The sequence below is a fragment of the Erpetoichthys calabaricus genome, chromosome 1 (assembly GCF_900747795.2).
Source record: "Erpetoichthys calabaricus chromosome 1, fErpCal1.3, whole genome shotgun sequence".
NCBI classification, from domain to species: domain Eukaryota; kingdom Metazoa; phylum Chordata; class Cladistia; order Polypteriformes; family Polypteridae; genus Erpetoichthys; species Erpetoichthys calabaricus.
In genome coordinates, this window is record NC_041394.2 from 180,601,161 (window position 1) to 180,623,423 (window position 22,263).

The following is a 22,263-nucleotide window of genomic DNA, read 5'->3' on the forward strand; positions in this document are numbered from 1 at the left end:
TCCGTTCATTTTCTAACTAGTTTATCCAGTTCAGGGTTGCCTGGGCCAGAGGCAGCTCTTCTGCCGTAACCCTGAATGAGGTGCCAGTCCATCACAAGACATTCCCATCAGCATGTACATCTTGGTCAGTCAGAGTCACAAATGAATCCTGAAGACAAACTCTTTCAGATGTAGGAGGAAAATGCATACAAACACAAGGAGAATATGTAGTGTTGGGCTTTTTTTGCTTTTTTTATCCACCAGATACTTAAGGGATAAGGAAAACAAAGGTTGGTCCTGGAGGACTGTATTGTCTACAAACCCATAATGACTGTTAAAAATTTGCTCCACTGCTAAACGACTTTCCTCTTCAACTTTTACTACATTCAGAGAGAAAATGTGCTATATAAATAAAATGTGTTATTATTATTATTAAAGTACCAAGGAGAATGATTTCCCTACTTTTAAGAGTGTATTATCATTGATTTGTTTTCTAACATTTTATGTCACAGGGTTGTATTCACACACTGTCAAAAACTTGTTATAAGTTGAAGACACTTCAGTGCTCTTAAAATAGTTAAGATCGGTCTGTAATTTAAGTAGACTGCATAAATCATCCTTTCATTCTTTTTGTGACTGCCAGTCCAATTCAGGATTACTAGGAGTCATTGTACAAATTGGAAGGACTAGGAACAAGACTGAAATCTGTTGTGGATGGTGTGCCAGCTCACTGCTGGATGCATTCATGTGCATGCTGATACTTAATTTTGGATCAACTTATACATGCAAAGTCGGCTATACTCATATAAATAACGGAACATATTTTTTGATGCCTGTTCACTCAAAATGTATTTTTAATTATGGAGGTAAACCCTTGCATGGGGAGAAAATGAACAAACCACACATACAGTGGCTGGACTGGTATTGGAACCCAGTGCTGTGGATCTGAGAGAAAGTGAAACTAACTAATGTGGCACCGTGTTGCCTCAAAGCTAAAATGTTTACTTAAAATCTTAAAATTATTGCAAGGTAGTTTAGAATGAAAAAAAAGAAATAAAAACAGATTCAGTAACAGATATGAATAAGGTAAGAGTTCTCTGTCTCAAAACCTTGAAGATACTCTCCTGTTCCTTGAGAACCTAATTTCCTCATACCAGAGTGAATATCAACTAGCTAATTGTCTGTGTGGGGCTCGGTTTACCTCCAGGCAGCCTGGTTTTGCCCCGAGCTTTGTGTTTGCAGGGCTATGTTGGTTTTCTTCCCGCTTCATGGATCCACAGTTTTAATTAACTTACAACTTTACCTGTAAATTGGCGCAGTATTGGCTTGTCGACACTTAAAAGCGCACAGGGCTATAGACTGGCGTCCCGTCCGGTTTTGTTTCCTGCCTTAAAAGAGATTTGGTGCTGGGACAAGCACTAGCCCCTGCAAAGTACTTGTACGATTAAAAATCATAGTATCTGCTCATAACAGAGTTGTTTTCCCTTAGGGGAGTTAATGGTACTGGAAAATACTAGAAAGTTAGGCTTAACAATTTAACATTTCAATTCGTGTATACTGCGGTGGGCTGGCGACCTGCCCAGGGTTTGTTTCCTGCCTTGCGCCTTGTGTTGGCTGGGACTGGCTCCAGCAGACCCCCGTGTCCCTGTAGTTAGGCTATAGTGGGTTGGATAAAGAAGAAGAATTCGTGTATATTATCAAGCCACGTGCTCAAAGGGGTACAAATACATTGGAACAGTGCAATAAAATAAGATATTGGGGTAATGTTTTAACGCCGTGTTGACTAGTTCAGGGATTGACAATGGTTTTTGCAGTTTCTGTAACTTGTTTTACCAATGTCCAGGAAATTTGCAGAGGTTCAACTTTTGAGTTAATGCATCTATCCATTCATCCAAATTCGATTTTAGAGTTACAAAGCACCATCGGGCGGAAAACAGGAGCCAGCCCTGGATGAGCGCTAGTACATCGCGGGTGACACTTACTACTCCGGGTATTTGATATTGCTGGCAGTGATCGTTTCTGGCATTTTCAACTGAACGAAAGTTTCGTGCCAAATCTAAAACAACAAATACAGTACTATACTGTAAATAGGCGTGTGCGTTTTTCATTGTGTTAAGAATTTGGCACCAGTCCCTAAGCACACGAAGCACTGCCCCTCTCTTCTGATGTCTCTGGAAAGTTCTCGTCGTTTCCCACGTTAGTGATTTAATGTTCGAGCAAAGCGCTAATAGGCCAGAGGTGTGCGATTTTGCATTGTCCAAGAAAGAGCAAAAACAGCGTTTGCAGTCGCACGGGAGCCAGTTTCTTAAAACCTTACGGTGCTTATATATAGCTACCCCTGGTTTGCTTTCATTTTTATTCTCTATTTTACCTTAGTGTTTTCTTTACGTTTGCACTTTTCGGCGTTGCAGGTGTTGGGTCTCGTTTAAAAAGTTGAAGCAAATATGACTGCAGAAGAAGTGGGTGAAGCCAAACAGACGATACCCATTGAAGGGGAGGATATCAGCCCGAAAAAGGATGGTGGCGTTTTAAAGGTAGGAGTGAGAGGACCAGGTGGTAGTGATGTGGGCGCAGTGCCAGCGGCGACGCAAGGTGCGAGGTTACCTACAAAGGCCGTTCCTCTGTGCAACCAGTTTGCATTTCTCACATCTTTCAAAATTTGCAAAGGCCAATTATTAATATTGCTGTTATTTATAAACTATAATGACTTTTTTATCACCATATTGTTGGTAACTTGCATTTAGTCCCTTCTTTCTCTTGGAAGAAATAGGGATATGACTGGTGTGCAACATTCCCATTTTTTTTAAATTCCAGGTTCATTCTAGCTGTCACCTTCGTTGTAGAGTACTGTTTTATTTTCTGTTTCTTACCAGAGCTGTGCTTTACTGGTTGTGACAGCACGCCAGACTAGCTGTTTAATTGTTTGAAAAAGTTCGTTGCTGTGTTGATGGGCCTTATATCACAACCTGTTGAGTAGTTGCACGCACGTTTGCCTGTTCAGCATTATACCCATAATCGAATCCATTTTAAACGTAGTTAAGAAATAAAGTGTAATGTGTTTGTTTGGTTTTTTTTTGTTTAATTAAAAAAGGTGCTGTTTACTACTGACATTGAGTGCCCTCATTATAATGTAGCATCCTGGCCGGGGTGTGAAGCCAAGGGGCTAAGGTACTGTGGAGTCTAGTGGAGGACTGCGTCGGGAATATGATTGACGTGAAGAGGGATGGTATCCTCAAACGGAGGAGCTTGTAATGGAGGCGGGGTTTTCTGGATGGTTTGGTACAACAGGAAAGTGTGGGATAGAAAAATGAGGTACGATCACAGGGTCTGCATAGGGAACCTGTTTTCTTTTACGGCGCCTCTCATGGCCATAACAATAAGAGGGTTATATCTAATTGTAAATAGTTCTGTTTCAATTTTCTTCGTGTTTGTGTTACTTTCGTGTATGCTTCCTAGACTGTTGAGAATAAACTGTTCTGCAACCACTTTTTTGCCCTGCTGCGTTTTCCTTTTCGAACCTGTTACAGTGATGTTGCCAGAGTAATGTAATATAATCGTTAGCCCCATGTATTTGTGATTTAACGCCCTTATCCCAGAGATGTATGCTTTAAACAAATTCTACAGTCTAAACTAGCCGGGCAGGAACAATAATGGGCATGGCGATCTTTTATGCGGTGGACCGGTTTCTTGTACCAGGTGCCGTTCTGCCTAGAATTGGACAAGCCTGATCAGAACACAAGATGTTATTTAGATAGAAATATTTTAAAAAGTGACTTTGTACTGCAGTTATAGTTTACCTCTTGTCCTTTTCTTTACACCCATGTCAGCTTTTTGACTTCTGCCTTCTGAGAATAAGACTAGAGGGAACAAAGGGATTAACTGCCATCTAATTTAGACATTTGTAGCAGGTAATCTTTATTGGTAGTTTACTGGTAATATATTGTTTAGAAAGAGGTTCAGAAACGAAGGGAGTTAAAGTAAAAAAATGTAGTTTGCTGTGATATTTTTATTTTACTATGGGAGATATGCTTATGGAGACAGTCAAATTTTTGGTGATGGGTTTGAAAGAACTGCTTGCTGCTTTGCTTCATGTTCAACTTTATTAGGAGTAGTTATAACATGTTTTGAGATTTTGATTTACTTATAAAATTCTTCCATAGAGTTAACCAACTGTATAAATAGACTCCTGTATTTCTTCCTTTATTTATGCAAGTATTGTATTTTGGTCAACAGATAATAAAGAAGGAAGGATATGAAGAGGAGACACCAATGATTGGGGACAAAGTCAGTGTCCATTATGTGGGTACATTATTGGATGGTACCAAATTTGATTCCAGCCGAGACAGGGATAACCACTTTACTTTTGACCTTGGAAAAGGTAAGTTTTTGTTACTGCCTTGGTCAACTTTAAAGGGTGGTGTATATTCAACAGAATGTCTAAACACAGACCATAATTTTGATTATTGTGTAAGTGAAAATACAGCAGTTAAAGAAAGGGTATACAACCATTTATTTTCCATGTGTTTATTTTTACTTTGTTTTTTGATGTGATGTTACACGTTTTCTGATATATTAAGTGTTTTAGTTTATTGCAGTTGTTACACATGAATTGTCTAAATTTATCTCTGTATAATGTCAGAAGATAAGAGCCCTTATTATGCTTGTCAGAGTTGTCTGGGGACATGATTTTTTTTTTTTTTTTTTTTTTTTTAAATAATGCTTACAGATTTCATGTTTCCTAGCAAAGTCTAAGTGACCAAAAATATTTCATATGAATACAGAAGAGTGAGCATTTTGAGTTGAAATGTCTGCATCTGTGATTGTGTTACTAGTTGCAAACCAACTACTTAAACTAATTAAGAAAAATCAGGATTGTTAGATGGATATTTTTGTTTTCATGTTAGATAGGAGCTGCTAGAAATGTGTATCTTACCAAGTAACAACATAAAATGGAAAATAAATGTAAATAGACAGACATTTCCATTGTTAAACTTAATAGCTTCAGATGAAAAAAATTAAACATTCTAACAATAGTCTTCTCTTCCTTAGTTGTATTATTTAGTGTACACAAGAAGAATACTTACCTCTAAAGAACTCTGAGCTCATAGGGTCTGTTACTGAGACAAGGAATGGCAGAAAAAGTAGATGATAAGATGAAATTGGCGATGCATTTACCAAGCTAACTACGGAATCTGCTAAAACATTACTTAACAGAGTTCTGTTTAAGTTATGTTTTCAGCGTTTCTTTTAACAACTGCATACATTTCAGTCTGTAGTGTTTTTTAACTCTTTTAGGGATAATTATTTTTTCCTTTTCTCTCAGGGCTAAATGTTTTTCCAAAAAAGTCAGTTTTGTAGAAAGCACACAAACCAATGGTTTGTCACATAAAATTCTTATTTAAGACGTGTCATTTTGTTTTATGTTCCGTAAGCCTCTACACGGTGTAAATTCACATACTTGTTACTTACTTATTACATAACTGTTTGTGTCGTCACTAATAAGCTGAAAGGCAATTTCTGGGAAAAAAATGCTGCTTGGCTTTCATTTCCAAACTCCTGATGGCTTGGATCAAAATCATAGTTCAATAAGTCAAGAATCTAATTCAGCAATAATATGGACAAAATAAATAAATAATGTACAGAGTATTTTGCTTTGTGCATTCGCTTTGCTGTCTCACCCAATGTAGATGCCGTTCTAGACATTGTTTACTCTATGCTACTCATGCACATGCAGAAATCTGATGTCCAGTCAATGAGTCAAACAGTCCTCCTAACAAAGAGGGTCTAACTCTTAACATAATGGCAAGTTTTGTTGATGTTTACAGCTGATTATCGCCCTTTGCACCTCCACCTCATGCTGTTAACAAAAGTTCACATCCCTAAAACAGTTGAGCGTCTCAAAACCCACTTAACCTTGCATGCTAAAAGGGAGCACACAGTTTCCAATCCATAGATCACTATCTCATTATCTGCAGATTTTGTCAAAAACATATTTGTAACCTATTTATCAACTAGGAAAGTGTTACCTATTAGACTGAGTAACTGGAAATTGATTGTACCACAGGATAATGTTACAACAAATGTATTTTTGGGAGAAAAATGTGGCAAAAATGTCAAAGGAAACTTGCAATTAAGGCCATAAAGATTGACAAAACATGCATAACCTAACAAGTGTACAACATATGGAACAGAAAAAAGCAAGAAATTCAAATTAGTGTCAACCATTTAACAGCATTATTTAAGATTAGCATAGCGAAACACCTGTTTATTAAAATGGGTACAGTGGTAAGTCTCTGTTTCTACCAGGATCTTCTGCAGTATCCATTGGTATTGTGGCAATAAACAAAATTTTTGGAAACATCTTTGGATTTCTTATTGGGAAATATTTTTTTTTTCTGTTTTCAAGATGATCAAAGGCATGTAGTGGTGCATGAACTACATTTATTCACTGGCTTACAAAAAATGTTATTTAAAATTAATACCAAAAACATTTTAAACATAATTGTATCATCGCCACATGAATTATTGAATACCAAGACACTTCAGAATATTCTCATTTGCACAGACTGTTTTTATACAATATCATTTTCATAGCACATTTGTTAGAAAAGTCACTTTGTTAGGTTAGCAGCATTTGCTGTTATTAGAGTTATGTTTATATATGTTTATGGGGGATACATCAGCTGATTAATAACACTTGTGAAGAGTCCTATATAGCAGTCAAATTGTACAGATTTCAAATGTCACATGCCTGATGCATTAATTTTCAAAATCTTTCTTTGTCATTATTTGTTCAAACATTAAAGTTAACCTGTGTGAAGTCGAAGTTGTCAGTTTATGCTTATTATTTAAGGATTCCTTTACAAGAGCCTTGTTCTATTGTTTTCAAGCTATCCTACATACGTTATAAAGGCTTTGCCATTGCTTATAGCTGTGTATTATAATGCACAATTAGTCATTGAATTGGACTGACTGTAAGACAGAATTTAGTCATGACTAGAGATGGCATTTGCACCACTACCATTCAAATATGTGCTACATGTGCTTTACTTAAATTTTAGTTGTTATACTAGTAAACTCTTGAATAGTAATTTACTTTTAAAAAACACAACACATGATTCAAGTTGAGTGTTTGAGGATTTGTTTATAGGAATTAAGTGTGCCATTTCAGTAGCCGTGCTAATAGTGCATTTCTGAGATTATGCGCTTCTGTTGACACATTGCATGTTGTATGATTGGACAGATTTGCCTTATGGCTCAAAACATTAACAAATATATGGCCAATGTGGAAATTTTGAAACATTAACAAGTTAATTTTATTATAGTAACTAAATGTATCTTATCTTTTACTGTTTATTTTGGAATGATGAGTAGTTGAATGTGTGAGAAGAGAAGTTGTTGCCCCATTCAAGGCCTGATCTTGCTTTGTGCTCAGTATATTCAGGGTAGGCACCAACAACAACAACATTTATTTATATAGCACATTTTCATACAAAAAGTAGCTCAAAGTGCTTTACATAATGAAGAGAAGAAAAATAAAAGACAAAATAAGAAATTAAAATAAGACAACATTAATTAACATAGAAAGGAGTAAGGTCCGATGGCCAGGGTGGACAGAAAAAACAAAAAAAAACTCCAGAAGGCTGGAGAAAAAAATAAAATCTGTAGGGGTTCCAGGCCACGAGACCGCCCAGTCCCCTTTGGGCATTCTACCTAACATAAATGAAATAGTCCTCTTTGTAGTTCGGGCTTTTCACGGAGTCACTTGATGCTGATGGTCATACAGACTTCTGGCTTTTAATCCACCCATCATTGTTGGAACATCATGGTGCTTTGGGTAGATGGTGGTGGCGCACGCCACCACCAACAGGACACCGGAAAAGGAAACAGAAGAGAGAGTAGGGGTTAGTACAGATTTTGAATGAATAGTTATTACAATGAATTAGATATACAGAGTATCAGGATTAAATTACAGTGAAGTTATGAGAAGGCCATGTTAAAATAATGTGTTTTCAGTAGTTTTTTAAAGTGCTCCACTGTATTAGCCTGGCGAATTCCTACTGGCAGGCTATTCCAGATTTTAGGTGCATAACAGCAGAAGGCCGCCTCACCACTTCTTTTAAGTTTTGCTCTTGGAATTCTAAGGAGACACTCAGTTGAGGATCTGAGGTTACGATTTGGAATATAAGGTGTCAGACATTCCGATATATAATCCGGGGCGAGATTATTTAAAGCTTTATAAACCATAAGCAGAATTTTAAAGTCAATTCTGAATGACACAGGTAACCAGTGTAGTGACATCAAAACTGGAGAAATGTGCTCGGATTTTCTTTTCCTGGTAAGGATTCTAGCAGCTGCATTCTTCACTAGTTGCAAACGATTGATGTCTTTTTTGGGTAGTCCTGAGAGGAGTGCGTTACAGTAATCTAGCCGACTGAAAACAAACGCATGAACTAATTTCTCTGCATCTTTCGATGATATAAGAGGTCTAACTTTTGCTATGTTTCTTAGGTGAAAAAATGCTGTCCTAGTGATCTGATTAATATGCGATTTAAAATTCAGATTACAATCAACGGTTACCCCTAAGCTTTTTACCTCCGATTTGACTTTTAATCCTAATGCATCCAGTTTATTTCTAATAGCCTCATTGTATCCATTATTGCCAATCACTAAGATTTCGGTTTTTTCTTTATTTAATTTGAGAAAGTTACTATTCATCCATTCTGAGATACAAGTTAGACATTGTGTTAGCGAATCAAGAGATTTGGGGTCATCAGGTGCTATTGATAAATACAGCTGTGTGTCATCAGCATAGCTGTGGTAGCTCACGTTGTGCCCTGAGATAATCTGACCTAATGGAAGCATGTAGATTGAGAAGAGCAGTGGACCCAGGATAGAGCCTTGTGGAACACCATATAGAATATCGTGTGTCTTTGAGTTATAATTACCACAACTAACAAAGAATTTTCTCCCTGCCAGGTAGGATTCAAACCAATTTAAGACACTGCCAGAGAAGCCCACCCATTGACTAAGGCGATTCTTAAGAATATTATGATCAATGGTGTCAAATGCGGCACTCAGATCTAAGAGGATGAGAACAGATAAATGGCCTCTGTCTGCATTTACCCGCAAGTCATTTACTACTTTAACGAGTGCAGTTTCTGTGCTGTGATTTGTTCTAAAACCTGACTGAAATTTATCAAGAATAGCATGTTTATTGAGGTGCTCATTTAACTGCATAATGACTGCCTTCTCTAGAATTTTACTTAAGAAAGGCAGGTTAGAGATGGGTCTATAATTTTCAAGAGCAGAGGGATCGAGATTATTTTTCTTAAGTAGGGGTTTAACTACCGCAGTCTTAAGACAGTCTGGGAAGACCCCCGTATCTAATGACGAATTTACTATGTCAAGAACATTATCACTAAGCACGCCCGATACTTCTTTGAAAAAATTTGTTGGTATTGGGTCAAGGGCACAGGTGGAGGGTTTCATTTGAGAAATTATTTTATGTAAATCAGGTAAATCTATCCTAGTGAAAGACTTTAATTTGTTTATTATGGGGTACTGGGGTTTAGGAGGATCCTTAGTGTTGGGGAGATATACTATGTTATTTCTAATATCATTAATTTTTTGATTGAAAAATACAGCGATAGCCTCACAGGTTTTACTGGAAGTACTTAGGAGGCATTCCTTTGAGTTACCTGGGTTTAACAGATGATCAATTGTCGAAAATAAGACTCTGGGATTACTAGCATTGTTATTTATAATCTTAGAGAAATAGCAGCGCCTCTCAAGACGGACTGTGTTATTGTATTCTGTTATTTTAACTTTTAATATTTCATAGTCAATAGTTAGTTTAGTTTTCCTCCATTTACGCTCAGCTCTACGGCATGTTCTCTTTAAATCAGACACTCTTTGGGTCTTCCATGGTATAACAATGCTAGAAGATTTTTTAACTGTCTTTTCAGGTGCAACTAAGTCAACAGCAGCCCTCACTTTAGTATTAAATCTTTCCACCTTACTATTTACAGACCTCCACCTTTGTGCTTCCCGCATGTACTTGCATCTCTGTCCGCACTAACTGTGCTAAACCCGGGTAGCTCCACGTTAGCATCTGGGATGGTGGTATTTAGCCACGTTTCGCAAAAGCGCAACAAACTGCATTCACTGTATGTTCTGACATTTTTCACCAGGGCAGCCAGTTCGTCTGTCTTATTTGATACTGAGTTCACATTTCCTATGATCACAGAAGGCACTGAAGGCAAAAAATACCACTTTCTCGCAAGCCGCTTCATTTTTAGCTTAGTGCTGGCTCTGCTGCCACGATACCGCCTTATTACCTCGTCGGGTAAATGGGGAACCACACCGGCACTGGCATTTGTTCTCAGCGCTCGAAGTTGAGTATTTGAATAGACGAGTCTCGGTGTGTAAAAATCCATGCCCACGTTGTAAAAGTAAGTGTGTCCAGAGAACGAATCCACATAAAATAAAGTGATAGGAGTGACCAATAAAAAAAGAGAAAAATGAAGTCATACATGAGCTGCTGAAAAGGCTGCTACTCTCAGCGGCGCCTGAGTCATGAGTCAATTAATTAACACCCACCACAGACCATAAGGTGCATACTAATTCAGCGTGAGCAGGAACGCTCAATAAAACTGAATTAAAAAATCAAGGGACGGTGAGATACAAAGATGGCAGATTCACCAGCATTTGTGTGTCAGCTTTTATCCATTCAGATCAGAGAATGTCCAGTTCCATTGCCTCAAAACACCACTCACATCTACAGTTATTCCCATTTTCAAATAAAAACTAACCGCGTCAGATCCCTGTTGTTTGGTAGTGTGTATCGTGATCACGACAGAGAATAAAAGTGAAAAAAAAAAAAGTAAGTAACTTTTACAAGTACTATAAATGTAGTCTGTTACAGAAGCAAACCAAATGTATGTGTGTACTGTATAATATTAACAATAAGAGTAGCTCACTACTGAAAACGGCAAATATAGGAGTCGGTCGGGATCAATCCAGGGACTCTTGATTACAAGTCTGCAAATCTTACCACTACACTACGGAAGCTGTTGTCTCATCCTTAAACCTTTTGTGAAAGTGTTTAGTTAATCTTTCGACTTTAGGCTTCACACATTACATAGTTTATGCTAACATTTTTGTCATTTACTACTAAAACATGAAAAACGTTTCTGTTTTAACAATGTGTTTACATAGATTATTGTAGAAACGGAACACACATGAAATGCATTTGTTCCAAATAACGATCTATTATTTCCATTCTAAAACTCTAGCACTTCACTCCCAGATAATCAAGGCATGAGCTGGGAGAACTTTGTGCATGTTCTGGGGGGGTGTGGAATAGCAGGGTACTTGCTTGTCTTTATCGGCACATTTACAGGACAAAAGACGCTGACGGAGAGGTGCGATGGAATTTAAGGTGGTCCAGATCTACAAGTTTTTTCGTAGGCTCTGGTAATTCTAGTGTTAACAAAACGATGCCATAAGTCAGAGATCACAGCAAGTCTGTCATTTTTCACACATTCTGCATGGGTGTCTGTTGTCAAAGCGCAAATGCTACATGGTAGTCTGATAGCGATCACAGGATATATGTTTGATTGCTGGTATAACAAATAGTTCTGAGCAGCACCATCTGTGGTCATTGCTACTCTTGTGAAAAGAAGGGAGATAAATGCCATCAACACAGAGAGGGAGAGGCAAGTTCGATATACCACATGAATGTCACTGACAGAATAAAACCGAATAATAAAGAAACAAGTGCTAACTTTTACAAGTAGCCAAAATTCACACCAGGTGTTAGACTCAAATCAAATGTATATTTTTATTATATTATTGTAATACAGTGGAACCTCGAGATATGATCACCTCTGTATACGAGAAATTCAAAATACGAGGAAAGTATGAGCGAAAAATTCAGATCTAAATACGAGCATTGGCTCGCGTAACGAGCCACGAGCCAGGCTGTGGGTATAGCTCGCGGCTTAGCTAGGGGGCGTGGTAGCAGTTGCGAGCCGCGATCTGCGGTGTCTGCGTTTCTCACTTAAGTGCACAGGTGGGAAACTGCCCACATCCATGATTGTTCCTGTGGCTGATGGGCTGCAGCTGCCATGTCCTCCCCGCATATATAGAGAAGCGCGAGCCGGTTAAGGGGGAGAAAAAGTAAAAGAAAAGAGAGAGAGAGAGAGAAAAAAAGGCAGGCAGGTGGGCGGGCGGGCGAGTGCAGGCTCGCGTGTAGCTGAACAGGCGAGCCAAACAGCTGAAGCAGGACGGTGTAGAGAAGGTCAGCTGCATTAACAGTGTCTCGCCTGTTGCAGAGCCCGCAGGTGAGACGCTAACAGAGAAGAAGCACCGGCGATTGTCATCTGTTTTTTAAAGACGGCATCCTTTTGACGTTTTAACCTCGTGTTAAAGGATTGTTATTCTTGTGTATTTTAAACCTCCGCTTCACAACTGTTTTAAGGATTATTTATTTAAAGATTTATTGAATGCTCTACTGCACTTTGGACACCTGTTTTGATTCTTTTAATAATCAGTTATATTATTTACCAGTGTTATATACTGTAGTCTACCTTTAATAAATATAATTTATCAGTGTTATTTGTTAGGAAAATTGATTTTTATGTTAATATATTTGGGGTGCAGAACGGATTAACTGAATTTCCATTATTTTCAATGGGGAAGTTTGTTCTAGATACGAGAAATTCGCTATACAAGCTCAGTTCTGGAACGAATTAAACTCGTATCTAGAGGTTCCACTGTAATAATAATAGCAGCTCACTACTCAAAACACAGAGCACCCAGCTTCGAACCTGGAACCTTTGTGTTATAAGGCAGTGGTTCTTACCTCTGCACCATTCAAGAATACTTAACTTTCTGTCAATTGACATTTGAGCTTGGGTTTTTAACTCATTGACAGCAACATGAAAATCGAATGATGTTTTTTCTTTGGTTATATTCTTGAATGAAAGCACACGTGTTTATTTGATATTTGGACTGAAGTCTTCACACATTATACACTTCACGTCATTATTAGTATAACATGGAAAAAGTTTTTCTGTTTTATCTGTGTGTTCAGACGTTTCTGTCATCCTACACTTACAGAGATCATTGTAGACATGGAATACACGTGAAATGTTTGTATTCCAAATAACAATATATTATTTACCCTGTAAAATTTTAGGCACCTCACTCTTGGACAAAGAGACCTGAGCTCTGAGAATTTTGCAAGGGACTCGGCTCTGGCGGTGTGGGGGATAGGATAGCATGCTGCTTGTGCTGATCAACACATTTGCAAAACAAAAGATGCTGATGGAGAAGTGCGAAAGAATTTAAGATGGCATAGGATTACAAGTTTTTTCGTAGGCTTCAGAGATTCTATTGTTAAATTAAAAAAGTGCCCACACTGGTGCTTTACATTGCAGTCTATGGGGCATGGAGGAAAAACTTACCAAATATGTCCAATTTGCAAGCCATACCGAACTTATCATTTAAACACAGAACAGAGGTGCTGGTTTAGGTTTGAAAAAAAAAAAAAATTAATACATTATAAGCAGATGTAATTGCACAGTTGTCATTAGTGAGCTGTACTTGTATGATGTTAAAGGAGCCTTTTTTCTTTCTATGTAAACTTTGGTGCATAGTATAAATATATTTGCATAATTTTTATATGCAGGTCAAGTGATCAAAGCTTGGGATATTGGTGTTGCTACAATGAAGATTGGAGAGGTTTGTCAACTGATCTGTAAACCTGACTATGCGTATGGCTCAGCAGGAAGTCCACCTAAAATTCCAGCAAATGCTACTTTGGTTTTTGAGGTAGGAGATGTGGATTTTATTTGCTGACTGTTAAGAACATATCATTAAAATAATATGAAGAAACGTATTAGTCAACTTTATGTATTAATTTTGAAACTGATCCCTTCTAATACATGAATCTAAAGGAATTAACATCCATCCATCCATTGTCTCCCGCTTATCCGAGGTCGGGTCGCGGGGGCAGCAGCTTGAGCAGAGATGCCCAGACTTCCCTCTCCCCGGCCACTTCTTCTAGCTCTTCTGGGAGAATCCCAAGGCGTTCCCAGGCCAGTCGAGAGACATAGTCCCTCCAGCATGTCCTGGGTCTTCCCCGGGGCTTCCTCCTGGTTAGACGTGCCCGGAACACCTCACCAGGGAGGCGTCCAGGAGGCATCCTGATCAGATGCCCGAGCCACCTCATCTGACTCCTCTCGATGCGGAGGAGCAGCAGCTCTACTCTGAGCCCCTCCCGGATGACTGAGCTTCTCACCCTATCTTTAAGGGAAAGCCCAGACACCCTGCGGAGGAAACTCATTTCAGCCGCTTGTATTCGCGATCTCGTTCTTTCGGTCACTACCCATAGCTCATGACCATAGGTGAGGGTAGGAACATAGATCGACTGGTAAATTGAGAGCTTCGCCTTGCGGCTCAGCTCCTTTTTCACCACGACAGACCGATGCAGCGCCCGCATTACTGCGGATGCCGCACCTATCCGCCTGTCGATCTTACGCTCCATTCTTCCCTCACTCGTGAACAAGACCCCGAGATACTTGAACTCCTCCACTTGGGGCAGGATCTCGCTACAAACCCTGAGAGGGCACTCCACCCTTTTCCGGCTGAGGACCATGGTCTCGGATTTGGAGGTGCTGATTCTCATCCCAGCCGCTTCACACTCGGCTGCGAACCGATCCAGAGAGAGCTGAAGATCACGGCCTGATGAAGCAAACAGGACAGCATCATCTGCAAAAAGCAGTGACCCAATCCTCAGCCCACCAAACCGGACCCCCTCAACGCCCTGGCTGCGCCTAGAAATTCTGTCCATAAAAGTTATGAACAGAATCGGTGACAAAGGGCAGCCCTGGCGGAGTCCAACTCTCACTGGAAACGGGTTCAACTTACTGCCGGCAATGCGGACCAAGCTCTGGCACCGATCGTACAGGGACCGAACAGCCCTTATCAGGGGGGCCGGTACCCCATACTCTCGGAGTACCCCCCACAGGATTCCTCGAGGGACACGGTCGAATGCCTTTTCCAAGTCCACAAAACACATGTAGACTGGTTGGGCAAACTCCCATGCACCCTCCAGGACCCTGGAATTAACAGTGAATGCTTTTTCAGATTATTTATTGTTATTCAAACCTGACATCAATTTCAGAGCTTTCATTCAACCTTAAAATAACTGTTACATATTTTTTTTTCTTTTCCAACTCTGGGAATGTTATGCACCTCAAAACGTACAACAGTAAATATGCATTCTAGTGCAATATTTCATGCAATTACATGTTATATAAAAATTGTACCTGTAGCACAACTACCATCTATGTGTTTATATGTTTGAAACAAGCTGTTCTTTAACAATTGAATCTTCCATCTCTCAATATGTTCTAAATTGATACCTGTAGATGAAGATGATGAAGCTATTGATGAAAGTACTAGTGACTTGCTGTTCCTGCTGGCTGTCACATAAGGACATGTCAGTTTTATACATGCTGTGGTCCATACTCTAGTACCTTCTAGGCTTTTAAATATTTCTTTGTAAAGTTTTATAACTAAATCAGTCTCAAATGTTACCCAGCACAAAAAAAGTGCATGACATAACATGGGCGCCTTATGGAATGGAAATGCTGGATTGTTCAGATCAAGTTATGGTACTTGTCAAAGAAAGGCAATAGAATAATTAAAAAATATTTTCTGTCTCTTCCCCTACATGTATCATCAGCAGTTTCCCTCTGTATTAAGTGTGGTTTCCTCTTTTTACCAGCACTGCCTCTCTCAAGTACTCTCCTATACAGCGTTCTTCTCAGACTTGTTATTTTTAGGGCATTGTCTCACCTCCTGTCTGGTATTATACTCGCTGTCTTTAAAGACAACTCTCTCATCATGCCTCATTGACTACTCCCCCTTGTGCATCTCACACTTCCTCTTTCGTCACATCTCCAAAGCAAAACTGACCAATCACACTGAGGTCAAGCCTACCAATCAGATTGCTCAAAGGTACAGGACACACATTTCTTAGTGTTTTTTTTATATTGTAGAACAGGCATGCGCAACCTTTCCGCTATTGACGGCCGCACTACAGACTTTTTACTTTAATAACGGCCGCCAGTAAGTCCGAGTAAACTTAATAATGTTTTATGATTTATGTAAAAATTTACAGATTACACATTAAAACAGAGTATGATATATCTGACAATATTCAATTTACTGGTCTACATATGTAAAAAAATGTCTACGAAACGTCATATAGGACAAAAAACCTTTACAGCAATTGTTTCAGGAAGTTTGGAAAACATCGCCATTAATGGCTTCCTTGCTCTTGCATGTTTGCAGACAGACTTGCAAAGTCAGGGGACTCGCTGGAGACCATTAGCCGTATTCCAGACTCTAGATTGCTGTCTACCAATCGGGTTCGGTACTTGTTTTTCAGATATTTCATTCTGGAAAACGCTGCTTCGCACATATGATGACCGTTTGCTAATGGCGATAGGCAGTGTATGGACTTAGCCACAAGGCCGTACAGGCGTACACTCCCATTTCCTTCTCAGTTCCATATTGGCTAGCCGCTAGTCACGTGACTTCAAATGTACTCCTGGGTGTCAGCCCATTTCAACCGAACTTAATATTCAAGTAAGCAAATCGGCTTTCGGCATCACCATACCGACCCGGCCGACAAAGATTCCGCGGCGTTGACCCCTTACTCGCTGGAGTCCAGAGACCCTACACCTGCACGGCCGCCATTACGTACACTTTAATATACACGTCCACGGCCGCCAAAGTCCTTGCCCACGGCCGTACGGCCGCAGGTTGCGCACAGCTGTTGTAGAAGTTACGTAAGGACTTTAAGCATGTTAGTCTGCGGTAGAGCCTTCATTTTCATGACAAAATGTGATGCAAAACTGCAGTTAGTCTGAGAAAGGCATTTCCAGCAGCTATGAATTTTCAGCAATTGCTAAATCATTCTGTACTACAAATCCTAAACCATCTAACAGGCAAAGTGTAAAAAGACTTTTATGATTATGAGATCTTACACTAGTGACTTTGGAGGGCACTATTTCGAACTATATATAAAGCATTCCAGTTGAATTACATGTACTAAGGGTGCATGCAAATTAAGAACAGAAAAGATTAAAATAAAGATGTTTTGTTTTTTGTAGTCTGTAGTATTTGAAAAAAGAATCGATCCATCACAATTTGCAGAAATTGAAAGTCAGCCTAGTTTACACTTTTACAAATTAAGCTGAGAAAGTATTGTACATTCCTGACGTACTGTGGGACTGAGAACATTTAGTAGTAGAACTAGAGCACTTTTTATTTTGAAAATTCCCCGATTGTAAATGCTTCTTACCAATGACAGAGAATATGTGAAGACATATCAGACATAACCTTGATATAATCTTTAAAAATTCTTCCTTAAAATACCAGAACCTTACTGGGTTTTTTGTATATTTATGTTAAAAACAGAGGTGTTACAAATGGTGATCACCTATACTATGGAAATCCATTTTTCATTCATTTCTCCAGCTGCCGGCAGTCAGTTCAAACATGAGCACCTCTCTGTAGACTTGCATATGACCTGTATTTCTTCATACTACTTTAATGGTCTAAAACCTTCTGCATAGACGTCTCTCATACTGTCATTACCTGTTCAAAATAGTCTCCTGTATCTGACTGGAGCATAACTAGAAGATGGACTGTTCACCTTGTTAGAATTGAAAAGGCTTAGAGTTAGGGGTGGGCGTTATGACCAAAATTCTATATCACGGTATTTTTCTAAATTATCCCGGGTTCACAGTATTCAACGGAATTTTTTTCCCATGCATGAGTGGATGTTAACCACATTTTCCACTGCAATTACTGGCTAAGAATAACCTATTCCACTGTCAAAAGCATTGTACATTGTGCAAAAAAACATTTTAATGTGCACACAAGTATTAATACAGGTTTGCATGGCCCCATAAAGTGATACTAATGAAGAGAAGGAATCACATTGCATGACAGATGCAGTCAAAATGTAGAATCTTTTTATTGAACAAATTTTGCAAAAATTAAACTATAATTTTGACAACATATTTTCAACCATCCAAAGAGGCATTTAGACTTAGTAAAATGTCCAGAAGTGCTTGTCAAAAGTTGTATTGCACTGAACATGTCTTAGAAAAGGAATAAATAGTAAATATTTTTTTGTAAACCAACTACACTTTCTGCTAATGTTAACAATCTCTGTCCACTGACACATTAAAGTGACTTTTTAAACAACTTTACCATCATTAAACTGCATAATATTTAAACTAATAAATAAAGTAAATAATAGTATTATTACTGATAGTTGCAGTATTACTTCAAGGCTTCAAGCCCAGGTGCATTACACAGTATTCACCAAATTAAAATAAAATAAAACAAGTGCAACTTGGTGATGACATCTTTACCAACTGAACCATCATTTAGGCAAACTGTATTAATACGGACCTTGCTTCAAGCTAAGCTATATGCATAAATAATAAAACTGCAACTTGCATTTATAATGCTATTTGTGGTATAGCCCTATAGAATCGTATTAGGGCCACGGTGAAGAAAAAAAAATATGGACACGGAAGAAAAAAAACAAACTATATGTCGAGAATAAAGTCAACATTTCCACTTTATTCTCGCCATTTATGTCGAGATTAAAGTCAACATTTCCACTTTATTCTCATAGTTTACTTCATAATTAAAGTAGAATGTTGTAAACTAAACTTCTTCCTAAAATCAATGTTTAATTTACTAGATTTTGTCAAACCCCTTCATAAGTTAATGCAGCACATTAAATGCTTTGTGTTAAGTGTTCCCCGACCCAGTTGTTAATCACTACGCACAGAATCCATTCACTTCATGATATTACTGTTCTCTGAAAATTTAGAATGCTAAGTTAAATACTTGGTATCATTTTCATGATGAAATGCATTAAAGCAGGTATTAAACATGCACGGTAGTGCTGCTCCCTCGCAGTAAGGGGTCCCCAGGTGTACGTTCAGTGTAGACAACTTTATGGCAGGTGTGACAAGGCTCCAAAATGCTAGATGTATGAATGGGTATCGCACAGGTTTAACTTAAATATTGTGTAAATGTTGGGTTTGTGATCTGGTGGTCGGAGACACGAACACAGAATTCAATGCATATTCTTCTGAACGGGCTTTCTTTATTGCACGCGTGCTGTCTCTCTCTGACATACCAAAACCCCAGTTCCTATCCTTCCTTTTTCTTTCTCCACATAATCAATCACCACACGATAAATGTCTTTGTGAAATTAAAACTAGTTATAAACTTAGCCCACGTAGTGTTCAGAACTTTAAAAATATCTTCGTTATACATGTTTAATTATGCCATTCATTCAGGGTTGCGCCCATCCCTGAATGAGTCGCCAGCACATCGCAGGGTGAATACGAGCAAAACATACACTAGCAGGGTCAATATAGCATAACAAAACCCCACATCCTACATGACTTTGAAAGGAAACTGAAGCACGCAGAGTAAACCTACCAGAAAAACATGCAAATGCAAGGCAGGGTACACCCGAGACACCCTTGCTGCAAGGCAGCAGTGCAACCTCCACGCCGCCCTGCCCCCATATGATTAATACATGCTTTAATGCATTTCACCATGAAAATTATATCAAGTATTTATCTTAGCATTCTAAATGTTCAGAGAGCAGGAATATCATGAAGTGAATGTATTCTGTGCGGCGATCGCTGCCGGCGCCTCCTCTTAGTGCAAGAGGAAGTCAGTTTAAGAAGCTCGGGGAATACTTAACACAAACATTTAATGTGCTATATAACTTATGACGGGGTTTGAGAAAATCTAGTAAATTAAATATTCATTTTACGATGAAGTTTAGTTTACAATGTTCTACTTTAACGACAAATTATGAGAATAAAGTCAACATGTCGACTTTAATCTCATCATAAGCGTCGAGATTAAAGTGGAAATGTTGAGAATAAAGTCAACATGTCGTCACACTATTACACAGTGCCCAGGTACATTACACTGTATTGAAAACAAATAAAACAAGTACAAGTTGACTTGCAGTATTATCCAGTAGTATAGAAACAGTATTTACACATTTGAACATAATGGTCCACATCCGACCTTTTAAAACCAAAGTATCTCCAGGCAACGGACGTGACTCCTTTTTTTCGGCAAAAGTTCTTCTGTGTCATCATGTTCAACTTTATCGTCAGCTTCAGTTTCGGAATGTTCTCTGTCTATTTTCACCGCGCAATGCCTACACTACCACTACCTATTTAGCGATGTAGCAGTGAAAAAGGTCCCCATTTGAACAGTTTCCCGCTGCGCCACGTTCCGAACGTTGTTTAGGCAATTTAAACCAGTGTTGCTGTATAAGAAAAATCCATATCATAAAAAAAATTAAAAATGGTTTTCGGTATGAACCGGTATACCACCCAGCACTACTTGGAGTCCGTGGTCAGTGATTTCACTTACTCTAAACAGTATTTTTATGAAGACATTAATATTAATGTTATGTGTTATCCAGAACTTTAAAGATGAGACTTGTTTAAATATACATAGTTTGTATGATGAGCACACTTCTATGTCTGATTTTCAGCTTAGTTAAAAATGTTACAAAGTGATTTTGTGTGTGTGTATGTAATTCCTTTCTGTCAAGTGCAATATAAAGCACACTCTGATTACATTTTATGAAGGGTTTTTGTATAGCTCTGTCATGTATTCTTGAAGAGATACTGCTTTCATTTATGTTAAATATGTATTTGTTTATTATTTCCAACCTGACCAGGGATAGTTCCTGCTTTGCACCTGATGCCTGCTAGGATAGGCTCCAGCTGCCAAGTGACAAGCTGGTTAGGATGGATGAATGAATGTATTTGTTCATTAATTTTTTTTCTATGCACTGTTATGAATACAAGGAAGTAAATAAAACTACTTGGGTCCCCAGTCTTTCACATTTGCTCATACTGGGCCCATTTGAACTAGTGTGTTGCTGAGGTGTCACCCGTTGTACGGCTGCGCTCAGGACCTAAATTGGGACCTTGAGGTGATTCGTTGTGTGGTGGATGCAGCAACATGCTGTATCAGTGCATGCTTTCGTACTGGGCAAATGTTAGAACTGGTAATCGACCTGTCTAGCATGCTTTTGGAATGTGGGTGGAAGTGAGGTACTGTTACCAAATTATTTTGGCACCTAGTTTTATTTACAATGATGATTTGGCTAGTAAACACCATAAAATGTTATTTAACAACTTCAACAATGTGCTGCCTTTGAATGAACATTTTATAAATAAATGCTCGAAGCACCCCACCCTCCAAAATAAGACTTAATGCCAGCTCTGTAAATGTGAATGCTCAATCTGTGATGAACCTAATTATGTTTTCATTTCTCAGGTGGAGCTATTTGATTTTAAAAGCGAAGATCTTTCTGAAAATGAAGATTGTGGAATAATCCGCAGAATCTTGAAAAAAGGGGAAGGATACAGCAAACCAAATGATGGTGCAACAGTTGAAGGTATCCGATAGGGCTGCAACTAATGATTATTTTGAAAATTGATTAATCTGTCAATTTTTTAGATTAATCTGAATTTTTAAAGAAGTACGTTTACTACCAAGATTTTATTGAATTTTTTTTTACATGATTTCCCCATGACGTGAGCAATAGTTAAATTATAACTCTTCTAACTGCAATATATAACAAAAATAAAAATATGCACAGTTTGATAAAACACTTTTAAAGTGCACTGAACTTAATTTTTTGCAGTAAAATATATCCAGTTAGTTATGTTACTTAAATTGCGTCCACAGTGGCTTAAAAATAACTATCGCTGAAACTGCTACATCAGTAGCTTTAAAAACAAACTCTTAAATTGTTTCACCAGTGTAACCAGGGATGCAAAATTATTCTACAGGAATTTTGAATTGCAGTGTTACACAATGACAATAAAGTGCTTGAACTTGAACTTGAATGCAAAAATGTAAGCATGTCCACAAGTTCTTGGCTAAGGCTAGCTTTATTTCTGGAACTAGCAGTAGCGAGGACTACTGTGTTTAGTGCGGAGTCTAAAAAATATGGCCTCCCTTCTTTCATCGTTGCTGAGGCTGCTTGATAGCAGTGACTTGGAAAGCCTGCACTGCGCTTGGCTCAAACACACCATCTGCTTTTGATTTCATGAGCCCTAGTATAAGTGGGAGTATTTCTCCCCACTTAAAAACACAGTGGCTCATTCAAAGGGCTTAACAGCA

At 38.5% G+C, this 22,263-nt stretch overlaps 1 protein-coding gene across 2 annotated transcripts in view; it reads left to right on the forward strand.

Moving 5' to 3' along the window:
* The first annotated feature begins 2,144 nt into the window (after positions 1-2,144).
* The window catches only part of fkbp4 (FKBP prolyl isomerase 4), a 44,708-nt gene continuing 24,589 nt past the window's right edge, over positions 2,145-22,263 (forward strand). Inside the window, exons 1-5 of one of the 2 annotated variants that reach the window (XM_028809324.2) lie at positions 2,145-2,297; positions 2,391-2,513; positions 4,213-4,357; positions 13,676-13,818; positions 21,412-21,532. In XM_028809324.2, coding sequence (XP_028665157.2) covers positions 2,424-2,513; positions 4,213-4,357; positions 13,676-13,818; positions 21,412-21,532 — 499 coding nt within the window. In that variant the 5' untranslated portion in view covers positions 2,145-2,297; positions 2,391-2,423. Of the gene's footprint in view, positions 2,514-4,212; positions 4,358-13,675; positions 13,819-21,411; positions 21,533-22,263 lie in introns of both variants that reach the window. The other variant, XM_028809316.2, reaches the window with a different exon arrangement.